General features: G+C 32.9%; 2 protein-coding genes across 6 annotated transcripts in view; both read right to left on the bottom strand.

Annotated features, from left to right (window-relative positions):
* The window catches only part of LOC118738327 (embryogenic cell protein 40-like), a 64861-nt gene extending 42780 nt beyond the window's left edge, over positions 1–22081 (bottom strand). The window contains exons 1-2 of the mRNA XM_036469252.1: positions 22073–22081; positions 20635–20757 (exon numbers count right to left, since the gene is read on the bottom strand). Of these exons, the coding sequence (XP_036325145.1) occupies positions 20635–20757; positions 22073–22081 (132 nt within the window). The remainder of the gene's footprint in view (positions 1–20634; positions 20758–22072) is intronic.
* Positions 22082–22521: 440 nt separating this feature from the next.
* LOC118738079 overlaps positions 22522–25439 on the bottom strand; it is a 525494-nt gene continuing 522576 nt past the window's right edge. For all 5 annotated transcript variants that reach the window (XM_036468998.1, XM_036469000.1, XM_036468997.1 and 2 more), the window contains one exon: positions 22522–23239. In XM_036468998.1, coding sequence (XP_036324891.1) covers positions 23040–23239 — 200 coding nt within the window. In that variant the 3' untranslated portion in view covers positions 22522–23039. The remainder of the gene's footprint in view (positions 23240–25439) is intronic.

Raw genomic sequence — 25439 nt, 5'->3', positions numbered from 1 at the left:
GTGGGAAATTCCCGATTTGCGCGTATTTTAGTTTGCGTGTGGTATCGGGAAATGGACCGTTTTTTGTGTGGGAATTTCAGCTCGTTCAATTCTAGTATAATAAAGTTTAAAATGGCTAAAAATTACCATTCGTAATTTATTTTTATATGGGAGAAAACTTCGCCAAAAAAAATCTAAAACGACATTTTTTTTTCACTTGAAACTTGCATACAAAACTGCATACTCACAATCTTTCTAGAAAGTCCAATTAAAAAGATCGAAATTTTTACGAAAGTTCGTTGAATTTTTTTTCAAATATTACACAAAGTTTGAAACTTATATTTATACGGGTTTTGTTAAAGAATGAACTACATATGGTTTTTATAAAAAAATAACTCAAATTAAATAACAAAAAAAAAAATAATAATAATTAGTGCGACAAAATTTTTTTCGACCACTGCATGTATGTAAATATCACATAAATATTTTTTATTCTTTATTTGTTAACTAACTTTATAAAATACGTTTAGAAATGAAATAAACAGAAAGACCAGTAATATATCAAAATATTTTAAATTTTTGTTTTGTAAGTAAGGAGATATATATGGGTAGGGAATTTTACGAAATTTCGGGCAAAATCGGGGAATTCTCAAAAATGAGTTGGCTACCCTGACATAAATACGCAAAGTGAAAAGCGAAATCGATTAAGCGGTGACTGTTTGTCCGTCGGTCCGTCCGCCCGTGCGCACGATAACTCGAGTAAAAATTTAAATATCTAAATTTTACAAAACTTGGTAGGTACGTATACTTCTTTTAAGCGTAGGACGGATGATACTGAAAATGGGAAAAATCGGACGATAAGCACGCTTACCTTCCATATAACTGTAGTTTCAGAAATGCGGAAACTGCGATACTTTAGTAACTGCATAAGCTTATTTACTCAATATTGATATTTATGTAACTACAATGATCTCTAGCCAAAAAATAAGATTATTATACATTTTTGGAACACGGGCGGAGCCCCGGTTTTGCATATTTTACAAAAAATATCTGTCTTTGCATATTTATTGCGCATATTTTAGTATATTTTACAATAAATGCATATATGTAGTTTTTGCATATCACAGCGTACGGCAGTGTGCACGAGTGACGAAAGCAGCCACAGTTGCATGCTGAAATGACACGCTTATCACAGCGGACGGCAGTGCGCGCGAGTGACGAAAGCAGACAGTAGCATGCTGAAATGACTCGCTTATATATACACGAGATTTGGAAGTTTTTATCCAGACGTCCAATCGACATGTTTGAGATATCGTTGGAAAGGTCTTGCAGAGTGTGTCCAGAAAATGTATTCAAGCTTCGTAAACGAGTAACCGGATTCTTAAAAATTAGGCTAAAGGGAACGCGATAAACATAGCGATGTACGGGATGCGCCATAAAACTCATTTACACCATCGATCCCCGTGTCACTAGTCTAAGCTTTATGAACCAGTGTTAAGTGTTTTGTCATTCATTCAGCGTTGGGCTAAATAATTTAGAGATCCTTACCAGAGCTGCCAACTATACTGTAGCTATGAAGTGCCATATTGAGGATAAAAAAGATGCAAATGTGCCAAATAGAATAATGAAAGTTCCAAAAAGGGTGCCATTCTTTTTTATTCTTCCCATTAAGCAGTAAAATTAGAAGCACATTCCTAAAACAAAAGTCCAATGCCAAAGTAAGATAAACCGGTTGTATAAACTTACATTCATATGTACGTATGTACTTATGTATGTTGATTGCATTTAATGTGGTAATGTGTGTACCAGATCTGTACTGCTTGTTTGATTTTACAAAATGAGGTATCAGCGCCTTCGTCTTGACCTGGAGGCTGTGCCGGAGTCACAGCCGCTAAATATATTATTAGGATCACATTCAAGCTTAAAACGATACATGAAATACTCGTTTTGATTGTATTGAATGAAATTATCATTCATAATTATTTATCATCATCATTATTTCTATTCATTTTTATTTCCTTTCATACTGCAGAAATTTGTATTGCTTTTTATATTAGCCTAGGCCCCCGTATTAGTATTTTTCTTCGTGTCCCTTACACTGTTAACTTTTTACACAGGTGGAAACCCCCTTTAATGTTATAAATGCCTAAACTAAATATTTCTTAATACTCCTCTGTTTGACGCCAATATTTCAATTATTCATATAATTTAATTTAATTCGACTTATCAAACGGATGGCAATCCTGTTCAAATCGTTTAACCCTTTCCGTCTGACGCTTGTAATGTGATACATAATTAAATTATCTAATATGGTAGACAGACGGAGAAAATTAATTTGAATTAATAAGCATAAATGCAAATTAAAATTTTACCCTCACAGACGGCAGTAATGCGAATAAACCAGCCGCAAGGTCGTGCGTTCGAGTCCCACGGCCAGTAAACTTTTTTTATTTCTTTTTCATTCTTTTTTTATAAGTTTCATATTTTTTTACGTTACTTTCAGTTAGTTTTTGTTGAATTTTTAACAAAATTCATTTCTAAAAATTAAAATTAACTAATAGTAAAATAAAGCAAATGAAAATAGAATAAAGTAAAATTAAATATATAAATAAAATAAAATAAAAAAATATAAAATAAATAATAAAAACAAAAAATTTTTCGCAATCGCTCCAACCGAGTATCGAACCTGGCAGCTACAGACTTGTAGCTCGCAACTCTCACCACTCGGCTACCGCGTACGCGAAACTCGACTGCTTCCTTTGCTTACTTGTACAAAAGACAACAACTGGCCGTTTTTACCAGTCATCTAAAATTCCCCGGATCCGAGTTAATTCCCAAAAATTTCGTGCATTTGTTCGGCTGCTTATGCGCATTTTAAAGAGGAAAATGCATGAGTTAAAGCAAATTAAGGCTGGTTATGCAAATAATTGGGCCCGTTTGTCTACCGTATAATACTCTTAATTCAAATGCATTTAATTATAAAATCAGGTGGCAACCCTCCTACATGCAGTTTGGAAATAAAGTTTCCTCAAAGCAATTTTGATTTACATTCATTTTGAGGTAATTTATTTAACCTAAGCTGACATCCATATCCTGATAAACATTCCAATTTTATGCCTTTATTTAAGTCGAACTTGCTTTTTTAAACAGGTGGCAACCCTACTGCTTGTATTAAAAAATAAAGCCTTTTAGATCGATAATCATACTGTAATAATTGATTTAACTTTAAAATAGTTTGAGTAAAATTTTTTTATCAGGTGGCAATTCTTTTTGCAAAAATAAGAAGTTATCACACATGCAAGTATATGTAGATTACTAAAAGAAAAAAACAGATCCACATTAACTGCAATCAAAATATATATTTACGTACATATGTATGTATTTACATACATACTCCGCGACTAGATTATAAATATTACGCCATCCGTTACTCAAAAGCCGAAATACCTACACACATATATGTTTTGTCTCCTTCTCTCACTTGCAGCGCATGCACGTGTTTGCAAAGTGATGACGAAGTGATTTTGTATGGAAAATCATTTATGCCCATATATTTAAATAAAATAAACATACTTAGAAGATATCAACCAATACTTCCTATATACTAAACGAAAAGAAAACACCTAAATTTTCGATTAAAGAAGACAAAAACAAAATCATTCCAGCGGTTTTCGAGCATTTTTGCAATAAAAAATTTGCAAATTTTTTCAACAATTTTTTTCCTTAAAATGCTCAATATTAGTTGAATTTATATAACATTTGCACACGATAATAGTTCTTCTGCTCCAAAGAACCTATATCCCGAAAATGGAAGTTATACCTACAAATAATAAGTTGCGAGAGCACTTTAAACGCTCAAAGTTGAGCCCAAAATAAGCCAATACTTACCGTTGTTTCTACGGCAGATAGCGAATTGGTTACTTACAGAAATGTACCTGTCGATAGGTCTGGAATTTTGTCCACACTCTTTTGAAATCGCTTCACTAGTTCTCTTGCAATAAGCGTTTTTGTGTAGCTAAAAATTACAACTACAACATTTGAGCATAGCCTCCATATCTAAACTTAAGACGTATTCTGCGTAAAAAAAAATTAAATTTATTTCTTAATTATTTGTAGGACGGTTCGAAAAGCAAGCTCGACTTAAACTAAGTCAGACAATTGAAATCTATCTCCTGATATGGTTTGAAAATATTTTGCAAAGGGTTGCAACCTTGCTGAAAATTTTGATTCAATATAAGCAATAGGTTAAATAAATTACTTCAGTATAAATATAAATCAAAATTGCGTCGAAGAAACTTTATTTCGAAACTGCGTGTACGTGGGTTGGCATCTGATATTATAATTAAATTCAATTTGAATTAAGAGTATAATTTAAATATGTATCACAATACAAGTGTCAAACGATAAAGTTTATCGAGGTTTTGGTTTAAAAATAATTTGAACAGGATTGCCATCTGTTCGAAAAGTCGAATTAAATTAAATTATATGAAATATTGAAATATTGGCGGCCTCTATAACATTAAAGAGGGTTTCCACCTGTATAAAAAGTTAAACTAAAATTATTTAATGAGTCAAATGAATTATTAAAGTATGGATATAAAGTGACATATATGTTAAAAATGTTTTATTCTGAACATTATTTAAGTTAAAGCAATTGTTAAATATATGGGTGTCAAATTAAAATGGGTTTAAAAAGGCTTTATTTATGAACTGTATTTAGGAGCGTTGTAAAGTATTTAAAAAATCAAATTCAACTTAATTCATCAGGCACATTAAATATGTACGTATCTCAATATTACACGAAAGAGATTTGATTATTTCCTAACTATATTTAGGAGGGTTTCCAGTATGAAAGGAAATAAAAATGAATTAAAGTAGTGATACACGTCATGGCATATTTGTATCTCTGTGTTCATAAGCAATAACCACCTAAGTCGACTTAGGAAAGAATTGAATTATATATGCTATCGTTTTCTGCAACTACTATTCCATGTATATGTGAAATCCCCATCTCGTCAGTTAGGCTATTTACAAAGCTATAGACGAACTTATTTTGGTTTCCTCATAAGGTTAACATTACAATCCAAATCTTTAAAGCGTTTTTTCTCGAATTCAGGTTTTTCGACTTAGGCGATTATTGCTTATGACCACAGATCCATGGATTTTTTTGTCCAGGTTATCAGATCTGTACCGTTCGTTCGATTTTCAAAACTGAGGTGTCAAACTAAAGAGCTTGGGCTGTATATGTGCAATAAGGTTTTAATTCTTGGAAAAGAGTTGCCATCTGTTAAAAATTGCATTCAAATTATTTAATAATCAATGCCATCAGATCCGCACCGTTCGTTCGATTTTTAAAAGTGGGGTGTCAAGATAAAGGGCTCGGGCTGCAGATGTGCAAAAAAGTTTTAATATTTCGAAAAGAGTTGCCGCCTTTTAAAAATTAATTTCAAATTATTTGCTTAGTGTGCTCTAACTCAGCACATTTTTAATATATTTTCAGCTGAGTTAGGGCGTTTTTGAATCGGCAGCTGAGATACGGCGTTCTTCAGCCAAATTCTGAGATAGGGTGTTTTTCAATAAAATTCTGAAATAGGGCGTGCTGAGTTAGATCACATTTTCAATGTATTGTCAGCTGTGTTAGGGCGTTTTTGGACCGAATTCTGAGATAGGGTGCTTTTCAATAAAATTCTGAAATAGGGCGTTCTTCAATGCACTTACCACAAATGAGCGCTCAACCATGAATATCAAGTAGATTACAAGCAATTTTATGCAAAGTATGTATGTATGTACATACTACATGTTAATAAATCGCATTAGGTATAGCATTAAGATTACAGTATATACATACATACGTACATTCGATTGCGATTTTTTGCAATTAAAGCAATTATTATTAATATTATTATTATAATTATCATTATTATTATTATTCTCAAAAGAGAAGGATTTGGGGCAAAGTCCCTTCATTGGAAGAAGTGAACTGTAATGCTAAATGGATTGTAGAGCACTACTTTAACACCTGAAGTACATTTACAAAAGTGGATTCTGAAGTACATTTCTCGGTTTCTGAAGTACATTTTTCGGTTCCTGAAGTACATTTTACGAATCTGAAGTACATTTTATTGTTTTTGAAATACAATTGACTAATCCGAAGTACATTTTTCGAATTCTGAAGTACAATTTACAAATCTGAAGTACATTTTATGGTTTCTGATGTACAATTGACTAATCTGAAATCCAATTAATGGATTTTGAAGTACATTTGACTAATCTGAAATACATTTTTTGGTTTCTGAAGTACAATTGACTTGTCTGAAGAATATTTTACGGTTTCTGAAGTGCGATTGACTAATCTGAAGTCCAATTAACGGTTTCTGAAGTACGTTTGACTAATCTGAAGTACATTTGATGGTACTGAAATATATTTGACGCTTTCTGAAGTACTATTAGAAAAGGTGTAGTTACATACCTTAAATTTTAATGCGAAAAACTCAATTGTTTCACTGTTATTAATTATTGTCTAAAATAGTAGCTTGATATAATGTCTGAAAGCTATATGCGCATTTCTGGGGTAGCATCCAATTTCGACCTGAATTTGTTTTTTATATAAGCGCAAGCTGAAAACTCTGATGACAGAGTACATTGTGATAGAAGGAATTAAAGTTAAGATGGCCTTTTTAGCGACTTCATGATATTTATTCTTTTGCCGGGGACAACATAACAACGAAAAAATATTTCAAAAATTGTTTATATATTGCATCAAAACGGTATAAACTTTTGGCTTCAATCGCGCGAAAATTTCAATGATTTTTTGATAAATGAGCAGCTGACATCTGCCATTTTTGGGTATGTTCAGTGCGAAATGCCCATTCACAATGAGAATACCACAAAATCACGACCTTCGAAAAGTTGTATTCTCTGTACCAAGTTGCTCACGTAGTATTTTGAAGAATATTATGTTTGGTGACAGATATATGGTATTTTGGAAATGCTACGATGAAATGCCAGTTGGCTGTCCCCGGTATTAACATTAACCTAAAACTCCTTCAGAGACACAGATTCAAATGTGTGTTTCGAAGTACTCTGAAGATCTATGAATTCTTCGTAAATGGATTTTGTACCAAGCCGATATTACTAATACCATCCGAAAAATAATCTGACAAAGATTTCAGGTGATTTACTAACTGCCCAGTTATCACATTTCACATTTCATTGGGCACTTCATCGCGTTCCTTGTAGAAAGTTGTACATATGTATATAACCCTCTGCCTACAGCGGCCAACAACACATACCGGTTAGGGAAAAAACAAGCTGTCAAGCGCAAGCTCAACACTCTTATATACATAATGGCGCTCAGTACGGCAATCATACCAACTACGAGTATATGTGTATATGTATGAACTTGAAAATAGTTAATTGCGCCTCGTTCAAGCTGTTATAGAACTTTTCTTTCTGTGTGCAACTCAAACCGACCGCTTATTCATACCAAAATAACCAAAGCTTCGCATTGATTATTGCGAATGCGAATATTAAAATTAATGCGGAAGCTCCGCGGTTGCGAATGCGAATATTCGCAACAACCCTGAATCGAACAAGAAAAGAGAAAGGGGCAATCAAAAGGCGAAATTTTTTGGTAAAAGCACACGTCGAAAAACTCCTGTTAATAGATACAAATTAATAGAATTGAATAGTGGTTATAAAAAAACTTTCTCATGCCAAACGTAAACTCAGACTTTTATTTTTTAAATGCTATTCAGATCAGGAAACGTACCTAGGTGCTACCGAGTAACATCAAATTTTACTTTTGATTCTTAAAATACATTGCTTATATGATCTACATTAAATTAAAAATTTAAGTCCTTGACCTAGACCTTTTCGAATTCCTATAAACTTGTAAATTTATGGCAGTGATGACCAAAACTTAGCCCGAGGACAATACATTTCTACGAAAACCTATTCAGGATAACAGAAAAGTTTCTTCCCGATATATGTAACCCTCAAAAAGTTTAACAATCCACTTCAGTGGCTGCAAATTGTAAAGGAAACGGCAGTTACTTTTCTGACTAGTGCTCCTAAAATTTATATATCAGACAGAGTGTAAATGATAGGAAAACTATACAACATCTTTATTTCCAGCCGGGCCTGCAGGTTTTTACCGTCCGTCATGTTTCGAAAAGAAAAATGAAAGACCGGATTTAGATTTTTAACATTTATTTTTTTTAATATCCACAATACATATTCGCATGCTGCATTTTTCCCTTTAGGGTATTTTTTACTTTCATTTGCTAATTTCTTGTACATTTTGAATGCATGATGCCATTATGCCATCATTAATGCATGTAAATACACTTAACTCTTGTCGTTTCTGTTGATATTTTCAAATTTTTTACACTTTTTTTATAATTTAATCATATTTGGTACTTTCATATCAATTATCGTTTCCGTTGAATTTTATATATTTCTTATGGTCGTATGCACAACAGCTATGCATGCATGTACATATGTATATTTATTAGAAATCTTTGTATATTTACTTAAAATATATACTTTGTTTCATATGTATGTATTTGTATGCGTTACTTTTACAAAAGTTTGGTTTACATATTGTTTTTGTTTAAGTCATTTTTTTGTTTCATTTTTCGTTTGTCCAATTAATTCAAATTTTAATAGGATAATAATATATGCTTTATTTAATATTTTATTGCACAAATGGTCGTATTTGCAGTTATATGTAATTTTGTTTTGTGGCAATTACATTATGATTTAATACATCAATTACTATTTATTCATATTCGGTTTCTCGGTATATCTGTATCTTCACATGAAACACAACACATATGCAAGTATGTGCACATGAATGAATGTGTGCGTTTGTTAATTATAACATGGCGAAACAAATGTAACACATACATATCCCTCTTGGGAAATGAGCAATGGTTCCACTTGGAAGTAAAATGGAAACGTTCCCTATCACTGCTGGCGGAAACTCTGAACAAGTTTTACATTTTACATTGTTTCCATCTCGCTTTTAACTAAAGGAGTGAGTAAAGTTCTCGCTTGGAAATAAACTGGAAGCATTCCTTATCGTGGAAGCCATAACAATTTACCGATTCACTGAACAAATTTTAAATGAAAGAAGTTCTCTAAACAGGCCGGTGATTTTTTAGCCGCAAAATTTTATAACAGAATGACCAGTGGAAGGATTCCGCATTACTTTGTGTGTCAAAAAGAAATTAGTAATCCAACAAAGAGGAATGTTTCTTTAATTCTGTGGAATGTTTTCGTCATGCATGGCGAATTGCCCAAATATCCTAAAGGGATGAAACTCAAACAGTAGATGAACTTGTATTCTCCGTATTTGCATGTCGAATGTTGCGAGAATTTGTTGTAAACGTTTTGTCTCTTATGATAATTAGCTCTAAGATTTTTTTCTTTTGCTCCACATTTGATGATGTTGATTTTTTTTGTAATCATTAATTTCTCAATGCAAATTTGTATTTTAACCAGATTGCTAAATGGATTACCTGAATTGGCTTATAAAAAGATAATAATTGTTGTTGCTATTGCTGTTTTTATCTCGTATAAATGGAATAGTTTTATATAGGGTGTTTTGCTACCGACCTATAGATTTTAGTTTTCATTATTTGCTACATTCCATTGCACTGTAAGTGATTCGATCAGTTTTTGTGGTGAAAAAAACGAACGACAACTCCTTAGCGTGTGAAATATTGGAATCGATTTTGTGTTTTTTTGTGTTATTTTCGAAAGAAAATAAAGAAAAAATAAGTATGTACTTTTAAAATCAATAATAGTATTTTTAATTTTTTTAGCGGCTACCTTCATCCAACATAGGAGAGAGGCACTCTTAGACCAAGTGGGTCCGTTGTGATACCAATTGAAAGTTTGAATTCGAACCCTCCGTTCGCCTAGAAGTGGAACCAGTTGGTTAGGTTTAGAAAGCGCGAGAATTCGTAAATGCCTGCTTCACTTAGATCTGCAATACAATCAAAACGGTGGTGGGGAAATGAGCGTCTTCTCGCCCACATGAGGGCGGGGCCAAGAATGATAGAATACAAGATTGCGCCGATCAGAGAGGATTTTTGAGAATAACTCTTGTGTGACGTCACACTGGTGCAATCGCGAGAGCGAAATGCCAAAACGTGAGCAAGAATGGAAGAAGAAGAAAAAATGTTGCACAAGTGTGACGTCATGCAAACAACGAGTCTGTCAAATTCGTTAAGAGAGGAATAGCGGTCCGAGATCGGCGCAACCTTTGTATTCTCTCAATCGTGGGGCGGGGCAATGACAGAGATAGTGTTCCACACTCTCGATTTCGTCCTCGTCGCGGCAACCACGGCAGGCAAACCCATTCTGCTAGCATGCGTAGGCGTAACCTTCAACACATTTATTTTTTTTATACCCGAGCGCACTTGTGCACAAGGGTATATTAATTTTGTTCACATAACGGTTGTTTGTAACAGCCAAAACGAATCGAGATAGATATAGACAAATGTATACATAAATGATCAGGATAAAAAAAGAAATCGATTAAGCCATGTCTGTCTGTCCGTCCGTCTGTCCGTCTGTCCGTCTGTCCGTCTGTCCGTCTGTCCGTCTGTCCGTCTGTCCGTGTACACGATAACTCGAGCAAAAATTGAGATATCTCAACGAAATTTGGTATGTAGGTTTCCCTTAATCCAAGGTAGGTTGCTATTGAAAATGGGCGAAATCGGACTGTAACCACGCCCACTTCCCATATAACGGTAATTTCCAGAAATACGAAAACTGCGATATTTTAGTAACTACTGAAGATAAATCACTCAAAATTGGTATTTACAATAATTTTTTGACAAAAAATAATAATATTATACATTTTTGGAAAATGGGCGTAGCCACGCCCACTTATGGTTACATGTCTATATCTTGGTAACCGCTGTACCAATTTCTACCAAACTTGGCACAGTTGTCGGCCTTCGTACAGCATACAAAATCGCCTAAAATTTTTAAAATCGGACGATAACCACGCCCACATCCCATATAACGGTAATTTAGAGAAATACAAAATCTTCGATAAATCAGTAAATATTGAAGCTAATTTATTCAAAATTGATGCTTGCAACAATTCTTTACCAAGAAATACGCTTGTGATAAATTTTTGGAAAATGGGCGTGGCACCGCCCACTTATGATCACATATATGTATCTCAGTAACCGTTCTACCAATTTGTACCAAACTCGGTGTGGTTATTGTGCTTGCCACATATAAGCAAACCGTTGAAAATTATTGAAATCGGACTAAAATAACGGCCGCTTCTCATATAACGGTAAATTTCAGAACTGCTTGAAACTTCAAAATTTCGAAATCTAAGGACTCTAATTTACTCAAAATTGATACGCCCTGGCTTACCATATAGCCGTAGCTTTCGGTAAGGCGAAAAACATATATTTAATACGTGCGCCGGGTATTTAATGTTCGGCTCTGCCCGAACTTAGGCTTTCTTACTTGTTTTAATTAAACTTGAAAGAGCTTTTAAAATTTTTGCCATATTTATCCGTGTTTACGACTAAAAAAGGAAGATTTGCAATGATGTGATAAAGTAGCAGTCGCAATTGGGTATAGAGAAACTGCCACCAGTAATGTTAACTATACAGTGGCGTAGCCAGGGGGGGGGGGGGGGGGTGGGGAATATAGGGGGATAAGTCCCGCCCCCCTTCGTCATTGAACCACAATTATTTACTTTTGAATTAATAACACAATACTATTTTATCCTTCTGATTTAAAATTTTTTTATTTCAGACGGATGAAAAATTATCTTTTAATAAATACGTGAGTAGTCCACTTGCAAAGAGCGTTATGTGATTTTATAAAAGTAAACCACAAATTAAAAAAAAACGTCTACGACAACAAGTAACATCTGAACTGTATCTTTTTTTATTACCTGAAAATTTTGATAAACAAGAGCCTAATACCATTAAAGAAATAAAATTGCAATGTGGTAGATTTGCAAATTTTATATTTAAACATTTAATATTGCATTTTTGAAACAGTAACTTTTCCATGGCTAGCTTTTTTAGCTTACTTTGCTTCTTTTTTGCGACCTTCTTCTTCTTCCACTAGACACCGAAACTACCACGTTTTCTTGCAGTTTTCTAAGTTCATACGAAGAGGAGACATTTGAAAGTGTATAAATAAGTATTATAGCGACTTTTGCAAGAGTAGTTAACATTTCATGCTATTTTTTCAGAATATAGAAAAAAATTTCACTCTGCTGTTAGTGGACATGAAACCCACCAAAAACTAAAAATCTAAAAAAATTTACATAGCGCACTTTGCAAGTGGACTACTCAATTGTTGAATATGCTATCTTATTTGTCCCTTCATTTTATACAATTAAGGAGCGGCTGAATGGTTTAACGATGTTAGCGGTACATAATGATGTGCCGAAAAAATGTGTGTTAAGCAACGAAGATTAAAAATCGCTTTATAAGTAATAAGATTTTGTAGACTTGTACATAAATAAATGTAAATAGATACGCGTAAATATATAAATATGCAGATATATTCAATGTGTAAAAACTGAAGTGTATACTAACGAAACTTCTACAAAACAAAACTGGACTACACACTAATTAATTAAAATGGTGTAGTAATTTAATTTTAATAAAGCATGAATTCCCCATGGAATAACCGAGTAGACAAAAAATATATAACGTTAGAAATGGCACATACATACATATATGAAAGAATGCCCACAGGCGACGCACTTAACCCTCAAAATACCGTTCAAAATGTCACTTTTTTTTAATTTTGGATTTTGGCTCCCATTCCACTAGAAAACACTATATTTAATACACCATTAGCACTGTTACTGAAAGATTTCTCTTTATTTTATCTTAAGACTCGATTCTTGGGACATTGGATGCTGTACCCGAGTGGCCAGATTGGAAAAAGAAAAGCTACCTTTAAACTCTAATAACTCGTAAACTATCAGCTTTCACAAAAAAATTTATATAACAAAAATTGTTATACTGGTCGATTTCTTTACGAAAGTGCAGCATTTAACCCTTTAATGCAGAGTCTGCCATATATGAAACGCTTTTTAACCCTTTCAAGGCAAAGGAAAAAGGTTCTCAATATGCTTTTCAACGTGCTTTTTCTCATGTTAACGTAGATATTAAGCGTAGAAAAATTTTCCATAGTAAAATAATAATAAAAAAAAAATATAATAAAAAAATAAAAAAAATAAAATGAAAATATTAAAAATAAAAATAAATAAAAAATAAAAATAAATAAAAAGTATGTTGAGAACATATTGAGAACCATTTTGCCTCTGCCTTGAAAGGGTTAAAAAGCGTTTCATATATGACAGACTCTGCTGCACTTTCGTAAATAAATCGACCAGTATAACAATTTTTGTTATATAAATTTTTTTGTGAAAGCTGATAGTTTACGAGTTATTAGAGTTTAAAAGAAGCTTTTCTTTTTCCAATCTGGCCACTCGGGTACAGCATCCAATGTCCCAAGAATCGAGTCCTAAGGTAAAATAAAGAGAAATCTTTCAGAAACAGTGCTAATGGTGTATTAAATATAGTGTTTTTAGTGGAATGGAAGCCAAAATCTAAAATTAAAAAAAGTGACATTTTGAACGGTATTTTGAGGGTTGAGTTACTGTTGGAAGTTACACCATACTCCATAGTTTTCCTATATTATATGATCATTTATCTTCACGACAAAAGCGAAGATCTACGATTTTGAAAAACAACTCGTGTTTTGCCTATAGTGCGACGCCTCTAGCCATTGTGTATCACAACTTTAAGTTATCGATGCAAATTTTTTTTAATCTCCTCCCCTTCGCCAAATCCTGGCTACGCCACTGTAACTATATATAAGGAAATTTCCTTATAATGACCGGTTATTTAAAATAAAAATCGGACTGCTGTTGCTGGTGGTATGCAGAAATTTTGATTGGCAAACTGCGTGCAATTGTTGCAGCAAACTCGGAGAGGCGAGTTTGGCGATACTCTCAGCAATATAAATTTGATGTGCAAACAGCAGCCGCCATTTAATTTTCCTCTCAAAAGTTTGTCTGCATAACACCCAGCCAATATGAAAGACCAAAACAAAGGACGAAAATAGTAAGTGATGCAAAATAACTCAATAATGCCATTAGTTCCCGCGGTAAAAGATTTACGTTACGCAACACTTTTGTCACTGTGTGTTTGTCACAGTCACGGTTGAAACCCACTGTGACGCAACTGTCACAAATAAGATTCTTCCTTAAAAGTCCCTCTTAATTTCAAGTTGTAATCTACTATTTGGAAGGGCGAACTCAACAAACGAAGGAAATAAACAGTTATATATGTAATTATTAACAATTGTGTCGCTGCAAAAAGATCGCTGCTTTTAATTTTTCACACATTAGGAAATTTAGACCTTTAGGAGTTTCAACTGAAGTTGATATTTTTTAGCGAAATTTTTCAAAAATAGTCACTGTATAGTCACTGTTCTTACACTTGCTAAACATTTATGTATTCTGTTTCTGTTTGATTGTAAATAAATTTGCGTTGTGCAACTCTTTTCTTTTTTGACATGTGCGTGACACTTGACATTTGTATGACATCTGACTATACATACATACATATATTTATATGTAAATGTATAAATAAATAAGTATATGAGTATACATATGTACATACCTTGTACATATACATACATACATACTTACGTGCATATGTACATCCAGATAATTTTTATATCAAAATTTCGTATTTTTTGTCGACAAGGTCGACTTTCATTAAGTATAAATTTGTTTATGCAGAAATTAACTAATACATTCATACATACACCTCACAGGTTCAAATTTAATTACCCGTGATCTCACGCATTTCCAATAAAACCCAATTCCAATATACTACATATGATATATGTATGTAGGTACAAATCGGGTTCACCTGCATTATGTCTCCGTTTTCTTATTGTGCATTTAAAAACAAACAAATATGCACATATTTTTGGTTCTATAGTATGGTTACTCATAAATTTTTTGAACTTCAAATTTGTTGTGTCCATGAATAGTTTTTATACGCATGTTTATGTTTGACTGTGTGTACATTTTTATATATGTACATGCCAGCAAGTGGATATGTAAATACACACATACATAATTGAAAGTATGCATTTATGTCAAAAAAATGGTCATGTATGGTTGTAGGTGCGCTTACATTTGTATGTACATTCAGTTTTTATATGTACTATATGTATAATATGAGTTCGTTTGGAGTTTTGTGAGTCCACCACATTTGCATTAACACAGTAAATTACAACATTTATGATATGTTTTGTGTATTGCTATGACACTTATTTTCTTCTCATTAAACGCGTTAGACGTGTATATGTTTATGATTCCGATAATGAGACTTCAGGCAATATAATCTTGGTTTTTTGTTTGTATTCATTGCGAAAATGAATATCTGATAAAGCATTTCAATAATAAAAGGCAACTGACCTTTGTTTTAATATGTAAACATATTTATGTGTACCATTTATGTATGTAGTAATTTATAGCGCGGGCAAAGAATTTTAAAGAATCAGCGTTTGACATAACATGAAGCGATATTCGAATGTACGCTAGCTTGGGTGCACCAAGGGCCAAATTTCTTAAGCTTAAACTTTTACCTAGATTTTCAGGCATTTATAGTTTTCATTGCTCTATTCAGCAATACAAAATTACAAAATAAACAAGCGCAAATTGGAGAACTGCCCATTAAAATAAAGTATGGATGGTCACCATAAAGTGTATTGCATCTGCCAATATCTTTGAAGAGTTGATTCCCATATCTATAGTATGGTCAAAGCTCCCCGAGAATAGACTTCCGTAGAAATTGTACTGCGTCCTTTAATTACTGGGTAGTTTTATCAGGAAAAGTATATGAAATGTTCGTAATATTTCAGAGTTCCCAAAACAGAATTTTTAATCACTACATTAGATAACAAGTGTAATTTTCTAACCACTATGCAGTCGAAAGCGGCACCATAGAACTACATAAGAATTCGATTGGAATTTGGTTTGGTGCTGCTTCTTCTTTAATTCACTGTCCATCAACTTGTATATAAAAAGTAAATATGATACATGTAAATATTAAACAATTTTTATTGAAATTGAGGCCGTTTTTTATTATTATTGAGGAAAAAACAACAACAGCTTATAAATCCTAGATGTCATAGCTGCTATTTCACCTTATCAGACTTCTTCATCGAGTTCACTGGGATTCGAACCAGCAACTCTAGCTTACAAAGCATTGTTGGTGCATTTTACACTTTTTCATATGTTAACCCAACTACAATCATGGGTCACTATTCTGCTGCGTTTTAGACGTGATCAGGTGTTTATTGCGGTAGTTGTTTTTGTTTTTTAGTTAATTTTTATTTTAAGTATTTTAACATGAAGGCGTGTACGTCCTTAAATATTTGGGCTTTTTGTTATTTAAATAAAAATTGTTCAGCTAATATGATTTATAAGGATTATAGCACTAAAATGAGTACCAAAAGTTTTAAGTGCGAAAGGGAACACTCAGCCAGAATATAGTATGGAAAAAGGGGGCTTAAATGGAGCATTTTCAAAATTACATTAGAATCTTACTAAATACATTAAAAGTGGGTTAGAGAACTATATACCATTTTCTCGAGTGTAGAATTATATTCCATATAACGCTTCTCGGATATGTTTGCATGTACAGAATCAGAAACATTAGGGCGTATCACGAAGAACGTTTAGTGTACGTCAATTTTATTTGAACACTTACGTCGAGAGAAAATTATGGATGTAAACAATTTTTTTAAGCACCCGATAAAACAACTAAATCTGGAACATAACTGGCTATTAGAAACCGTTTTGATTTATATCTCAATTAATTTTGGAAATACTACCCTTAGTTTTTTATTTTTATACCATACATCTAAGGCCCGCAAAAAATTATGAACACTAAACAATTGTTAGGTTTTATTAACAGGCACTTGGCCGGTTGTAATTCAGTCGGGTTAAATAACAATTGAGCGAGTTTCAGTAAAGTTTAAAGTTTTACTGATGGAGCGATCGCAACTGTAAAAAAAATGTTTTTTGGACCGAAGAATCTGTTCAGCAACAAGGTTCCAACAAAACGGGATGTAATAAAATACTTATTTTTATAAAAAAAGAGGTAAGTATTTCGGTGCATAAAAATGCTATGTTAATTATTATTTACCAACAAGAAATTTCTTAAAATTAAACAGATATTTTATTTTACATTCAATATACTGAGCGTTTGGTCCATATTATAATTGAATCTTTACTTGCAGTTTCAGACAAAAATAGAGTCACTTATCGGCTGTGGCTGAATGGTTAGAGGTACTATTCCGGAGGACCTGGCATCAATCCCTACTTCGGACAGCATCTAAATTAGAAAAATTATTTTCTAACAGCGGTCGACCCTCGGTAGGTAATGGCAAACCTCCGAGTGTTTTCTGCTTGAAAAAGCTTCTCATAAAACCCATTTGCCGTTCGGAGGCGGCGTAAAACTTTAAGTACGTGCATTTATGTAACAACAAGGCGCACACCTCAAATCGCAGAAGAAGCTCGACCAAACACAAATATTATTATTATTATTGTTATAATTAAGGCAGCTTAAAAGTGGTTGAATAAGAGAAATATTTTTAGAGAAGCGAAAATAAAGTAAATATTAAGAACTCGATTTGAAAAGTTTGGTGAAAACTAGATTAGGCTTATACAAACGCACAATTTCTACAAAAGAACTTTATCCTGGATGTATAAGGATACTAGTTAGTCGCAGTACGCTTCACGGAACTTTTAGGAAACTTTTTCGTTTAACTTGCTTGCCTGCATGAAGTTGATAACTGTGATCTAAAAAAACTTAGTGGCCCAACGGTTGTAAGCTTTATGTTTCAACTGCCGCATTAAGATACACATCGGAAATTACCTAATTGACTATTTACGTACCTCCACATTTTTTTATACACGGCACTTATAAAAACGAAGCTGTTTTTTAGGCAATGGCTCTTTTGAATACAAGTGATGTGAAGTTAGATGAGAATAAAAAAAAACACAATAGCGTTAAAAATATTATAAATATGCATTTTGTAGGTCTATTTAATAACAAATTAATGAAGGGTGGTAGTGAATGGGTTTTAGAGAGTGTTTTCTGTTGTGTATTTATATAATATGCGTATGTACATACATATGTATACTCGTACTATTTGGTAAGCATACATATGTATACTTACGCGTAGGTTAGATTTATGTATGTATATTTTAGGCAAATAAAAAAATAATGTCATTGTTACCTTTATACATATGTATGTATATTTATTTACTATTTTATACCTTTTGTGTAATAAAAAAATTGTAACTACCTCTAATATAATATATATATGTATGTATATTCATTTAATATTATAATATGCCTAAAATTAAAAATTATTCTTGCAAGCAGCAAGTGCTTAATTTTGTATTTTTTGGGCTTAGTTGTTTTGTTTTTATTAATATGTACTCATAATTTTTTGTTTGTTATATCTAAATTGTAAATGTATATTTAATGCTAATATTTACTATACTTTTTGGTTTTGGTAAATTTTTGTTTCTGTTGTTTAGTTAATAATAGACAGCGTAGCATAGGAAGACGTCAATACCTGCATAAGACATTTTAGCCATTTTTCTTTATTTTTATGTATGTTTCGTTTTTATTTATTAATTATATATTTTGTCATGTACATACAGTTTTCATTAAAAACTTGACCTTGGTTGCGATTTGTTTGTGTTTTTATCTCATCTTAAATTTCATGATTTTTTCAAATCTTTCTTCTTAAATCATTAATAAGAAACAAACAAAAAATATTGTTAAAAGTATGCGGACTATTGAATAATGAATTTTAAGATTGGAGTCGCAATTTTCTTACTACCTTTTAATTTTATATATTTATTTTTGTGGAAACACAAGTAGATACATAATTGGTTTTTTGAGATTTGTTTGTTGTATGCTTGTGTGTATTAGTAAGTATAATTGGTTCTTAGTATTTTCGAATTTCGGGGGCATTTAACAACCTTTTAGTGTTCACATTATTTGTTTCGGAACAAAATTTTACTCTTCAGTTTATCTGCAGTTTACAATTATGATTTAAAAATATTTATTTTTATGTTCTTTTATCTTTTATTTGTTGTAAATATTTTTCGCAGGCTCATACAATTACATACTTATATATGTATATACATAAGAGTTCATGCTTGGTTTTTAGTTTTTTTTAGAAAGAAGCTTACTATTACGAAGTACCTAAATATAGTCATCTTTTAGGAAATCCTTTAATTTTCGTATGCCCTTCCACATACGTTTGTATCAACTCATTTGATTAGATATTTTTGTATTCATAATATTATTCATATTTGTTTGTAGACACTTAAAGCATTGAGACGATTTGGTTGCACTCAATAATGTATTCGCCTTGTACAGTACATACATACGTACATATATATTTATATGTAAACCCACGTGTATGCACATATATACTAGATGATACGTACATATGTAGATATGTTTTTGGTGTATGCATGCAGGAGTGTGTATCTTTGTTTGTAGGACAATTAAAGTTTTGCTGTACATCGTATTTAAATTGATTTTACCGATGACGTGATACATACATACACATATAATAACATTTCATTCCTACATTGATCTACACAAATTTTACATTTTACAGATTCGTACCTAACTATGTATGTATTTAATTTGTCTAAGTTTAATTATATTTACCTAAAATTCATAATCATAAATAGTAGGCAATCTAAAAAATAACAGAATATCGTCATGAAAAATATGTTTATAACAGATTTTTTCTCTAAACAATAATAACAGGCGTTAGCATCCCTAATTTATTTGTTTCACTCACACATATGTATGTCCATGTGTATATATTTATGTATATAATATTATATTATATATATGTAGTTATTTAAGTTGTTGTAATACATATATAGTAGATGCTTTGAATTAGATTTGTTTCACTTTGTTTTAAAGATTGATTGTATTTTTAAGCTTCTCGGGTTTTCTTACGATACTTTAAACTTTATTTGGTCGCTATACAAGAAAATTTTGCCTTGGACGCATCGAAAAACATGAATTTCTTCTTAAGGTTTTTTGTTTTTTTTTTTTATTTACAGTATATTATTTGTTCTATTTAATATGATTCCGAGTTTCTGATATATAATTTTAATTGTTCAGGGTTTAAGTTTCATCTAGTGCTTTAAATAGTTGGTTTTGTTATGCATTTTGGAAATTGTTTTTTAGCGGTACACATAGAAAAGCAGGTAAGCTTTAACACTATTTTTCAATATGTTCGACTATCGCACTGGAGTTTTTCATTTAAACTTTTATCCATTTGATACGCTAAAAGCATCTTTCTCTGCCGTATTAATAAACGCATACAAACGTGTAATAATTCGACTTTATAACTAAGAACTTTAACCAATTCATAAGCAAAACACTAAAAAATCTAAGCGAAAACTCAAGAAAAATGGCAGCAGATAACATACATAGCTGCCAAGGCAGTGCGGCTTGATAAGAGTTAAAAATAATATAAGTATTGTGTTTTTAATTTCATTAGCATTCGTACGTGCGTGGTCAAACCGCGTTCAGACGAAATACTTGACGGTGGTACCGAGGGGATCAGTACTTGGACAGTAGGAGCTTTAGTTGGAGTCCCACACTGAAATGTACAGGCTTTCGATGCTTCCTCCTAAAAAAAAACAGCTTAAAAGTGGAGGAAATGTTATTAGTTGCGTTCGCGTAGCTGTTAATTGTTCAAAGTTAACCAAAACTTTCAGGTTTTTGCGTTCGCGTACGTAAAAAACTTGCAAAGTAGGGCAAATTGAGAGAGCAAAGTGACATTTCATTTTGAAGGGAAGCTACTGGTTTCTGCTGGAAAAATTTTTGCCAACAGGAAAACAACTGATCAAAAACAGCTGGTAGGAATTTACGCAAATCACAAAATTGAACTTGAAGGTTTGGAAGTTAAAATGATAAAATGCGACTAATTAAACTTGTAAGAACTAAGTAGTTATTCGTTAAATCAATAAACTGTGTCAGGAAAACTTTTTGTGATGAGTTTTCGTACGTTTTAAATTTTACAATTTTGAATGTAAACAAAAATTCTATCAGCTGTTCGTCTAACTTGCAAGTTTCTGCAAATTTTCTGTTCGCGTACTATTTTGGATATATTTCTCCTGTGAGAGAGCAGATGACATTTTGCCGGAATTTTGTTGTTGGATGTTTTTTACCGGAGATTTTTAACGACAACTCCTGTAAACGATTCGTATGAGTTTTTCCAGGTGTTTCGTTTAGTATCTTCACAAGGGTTTGACCCGTTATATATGTGTGTATGTACATATGTATATACATGGTCAGAGGTAAGAACCATTTTTCATGCTAAAAATATGTTCAAGTTTTGATATTATTTATGCATGAACAACTCACCAATTCCTGTAAAATTTAATTTTTTGGAGACTATCGCTCTGTTCCGAAATTATAATTTATTTGTCTAAAAATGAGAATCATTCCGGTATACAAACATTGCGATTTGCAAATCTATTGTTCATTAAAAATATGTGGTATACCTAATTTTGTATTGCATCGGCCGCATGGGATTGTCCTAAATAAAACAGATGTATGCGTACCTATATGTCCTAACTCCATAAACGTCCACAATGTGATACATATGTAATGAAAAACTTTAAATATGCAGTTTTCAAATTTTGTAGAAAGAAATTTACATGTTGGGTATTAACACGGTGTGGCCTTACTAAATTTCCAACATTTTGTATCCACATAAATACGTGTGTATGGTGCTCTCCAACCCTATTCTGGTTCTTTAAATACAAACATATGTATATCAAATATACAAACTCTTAGAAACTCATATGAATTCTGTGGTGGGAATTTGCCACCAGCTTCGTGCTTTAAAAGTTGTCCTTATTAAAAAATTCCTTTTCTTTTACTGCCCTTTTTAACCATTTTACAGCTTTAATGATCTTCTTCTTTTTAATTTCACTCACAATTTCCATTTAACTAACTCCCAATCTTCATCAGTTTTTTTCTTTTTAATTACGCGCATCTCTGTCTTGTATAGTACATGCATTTATAGAAAATAAAAATTATTGTTTTATTTCGTCTTTCATGGTGAGTAAATAAGCAAAGCTCTCAAAATCTTCCCAGCTTAAAAATCTTCGTAGACGATAATATTTTCATGCACACCCACAAGTACACCTATACAACTACTTAAATACAAACACAAATTTAAACTTATACACATACAGTCGCAGGGCCCATCGCCTTTTGGGCGTTTGTCTCATTTCTTTTGTGCAATTAAATTTAAACTGTTCGTCCCTTACTAACATCGCTTTTCACATACATACATATGTATGTTCACTTTTAAAGTTTACAAAGTTTTTCAGTTAAAATTTCTGTTTCTTTCCTTTTCGGTACATTTTGTTTCTTTTCCCTTTTAGCTTTAACTATTTTGAATTTTATATATTTTTATATTTATTACACATACATATGTATGTATGTACTTCTCTTTCTGTTTTAATTTATACTTTTTACATACAGTCATTACTTTATTGTTTGTTTCCCGGCTATCCGGCACCACCCTGTCGTTTGCTCAACAACAACAAATGCGCAAGTACGTAAACAAATATTTCACCTGTTCTCTCTAACTTTTTACATTTCGCCGGTTCATTTTTATATCCAGTTTCCGTAACGTTGCCCCCTTTTTATTTCTAAGCATCTACTGTTTTGTTTTATTTGCTTGTGTTATAAAGTATGTGAAGAAAGGAATAGGGGTATTTTGCTAAAGGTACATATCAGCTGGGTTTAATTGTAGTTTCAACTACAGCGAACCAAGACTTTTGCTTTTACATTCGGTTGGTTGATCGGTGGGCCGAGACGGGGTTGCGCGGATAACCGAAGCCGGAGGCACCTACCGTCAGACTGCCGGTGCGTGGTAGCTTCCTTTTTTATCCTTCAGTATCTCAACATCTGCAACAGAGCTACCTGCAAAATCAGTGAAGCCCACGTGTAGCTGCTTCCCAATGTGAGGCTGATGGTTGGCCGGCCCGCTGCAGCCGTCTCCGCGGTGTGTGAGGCGCCATTGCCTAACGCTGCCATACCTATGCTGGGGACTGCTGTTGTTGTCGACGATGTTTCCGCTCGTATGAGTTCAACTGCAGAAAGTAGACGGGAAAGAATAGGTTGGCGTATGAGTGGTTGAGGCGGAGAGAACACAAACGACCGCGGCACATGGAATAGAAAGAATAATAATAAATTTTGAGTTAAAATTCGACTGCATAAAAAGTACAATGTATTCTGCGCCTTTCACCGTCTCATTGCTAACAGCGAGCAATGCTGGTGCTGAAATATTTTGCCAAAGCATTAGATTGACATTTAGTGTAAAGGTAAATTGATGAAATTAATTGGGCACAGCAAAGAGACTTAAGCCAAGCCGGCAGACAGCAAGGCATACATAAAAGTTAAATGCACATACATATATATCGATGTACTCTGGAATAACGGCACAAATCAAAATGAAAAATGAAACCTAACCCCTGCGCTGGTTAAGTGTCTAATATCTCTAATCTTTGCTTAATCGATATCGTATCTTTTTTAAAGTAAGTAGTAAAGATTATTACAAGGATTAGAGACATGACACACTTAAAAGTAGTACTTAAGGTTTATTTTTTTATTTTTGAGTTACATACAGTTATATACAGGGTTACCGGAGAAGTCGGCCTAAATACTTAAGAAGAATATTATTTAGGTAATTTCTGACTACTTTGGTTACATGACATGATGTTCAAAACTTAACCGTTTTCGAGATATTCGATTGTCAACCTTATTTTTTTTTGCCTGGACGTTCACTTTTTTACATATTAGCTCAAGGGTCCGATTTTACTGTTCTTAGTTAAAGAGTATGTCCTATAATAAAAATCATTAACAAAACTTGCTGGAATACTTCTTCTGAAGTGAGCTGGGCAGTCATGATGTTGGAAACCGTATTTTGTCTAACAGCAAGAGGAAATTCAAAATGGCGGATCCAAAATGGCGACCAACTTTAGAAAAAATTGAAACTCTTAACCGTCATGTTGAATTTTGAAAATCTGACATCAGATTCGCAATCAGCAACCCCAGAAACACACTGGAAACGTGTTTTAACCCTTGACAATGTTTAATATGTTCAGTACCAACGTTTTAATTTTAGTACTTTTTTTAATTTGGTCGCCATATTGGATCCGCCACTTTGAATTTAAAGAAATTGACTTCATATTCGTAATCGGCGACCACAAAAACTCTCAAGCGCCGGGTTTCGAACAAATCCAATAAAATGGACCGCCATTCTGAATTTCGAAAAACTGACTTCAGATCCCTAATTAGCAGCCCCAGAAACCCCCTGGTAACAAGTTCCAACCCATGACAATGCGTAAATCGTTCAGTATCAACGTTCTAATTTTACTAGTGTCTTTTCGAGGCCATATTTTCGGGAACTAGACCCATTCTTATTGTCCAAGACAGGTTTGTAATTAAGGGAAAGTTCACCAATAATACCAGACTAGTTATATGTAAAAAACAAATTTTTAGCTGCATTTTAACATGTCAAGAAAATAAAAAAAAATTTAGAACATCAGCGCTTTTATAAAAAAACCGACCAGCGCGACATCTAAGAAAACTTTTTTTTCAAAATATGAATTATTATGAATTTCCAAAAAGAGTGTTTTTATGAACCACTCTAAGCAAGAGGCACGTAATCTCTTCAAATTTTCGAGGTTCTCGCCATTCATGCATGCGACGTTATCCTCATCTATTGGATGATGTTATAGCCAGTGTTGCCGTTTTAGCCCTTTGGTGGCTAAAATTAGCTACCGCATACTTTTTTTGGCCACATAAATTTAAAATTTCCACTAGCCCTTTTTAGACTTTATTCATACTTGGCATGAAAACGTTGTACATATATGCTTAATTTGTTTTTTTTTTGCAGTCATGTAAGAGATGAATTTTTAAACTAAGAAAGACTGATATATATGCATATATGTATCGTATGCTCCTTACGCTTTCATCCAGACATACTGTAAAAGTGTGGGGCTGTTAACTTATCTGTTAACGACTTAACTATAGTTTAAAATAGATAAGTTCACGGCCCTTAATATGCCAAATTTGTTAAACGACCCATCAAGTCGATTGACCGTGTATGTTCTTGTGCTGTGATTATACCAGCATACTGGTGTCGTGAGTGGTGAAATTAGCTCAATTTTCTAAGTAAAAAGTATTTTGGCGGAAATTTCTTGCCCTATCTCAAAGCCGTGTTTGTGGAAGATTACGTTCACGATACTGCAGTTGTGCTCTAATCATTTCGATCTTTCCTCAACCTCA

The sequence above is a fragment of the Rhagoletis pomonella genome, unplaced genomic scaffold, assembly GCF_013731165.1.
Source record: "Rhagoletis pomonella isolate Grant_MI unplaced genomic scaffold, Rhpom_1.0 Rhpom_scaffold_00004, whole genome shotgun sequence".
Lineage (NCBI taxonomy): Eukaryota > Metazoa > Arthropoda > Insecta > Diptera > Tephritidae > Rhagoletis > Rhagoletis pomonella.
Note: the sequence above shows the minus strand (reverse complement) of the source record. Positions and strands in the feature narration are given on the sequence as shown.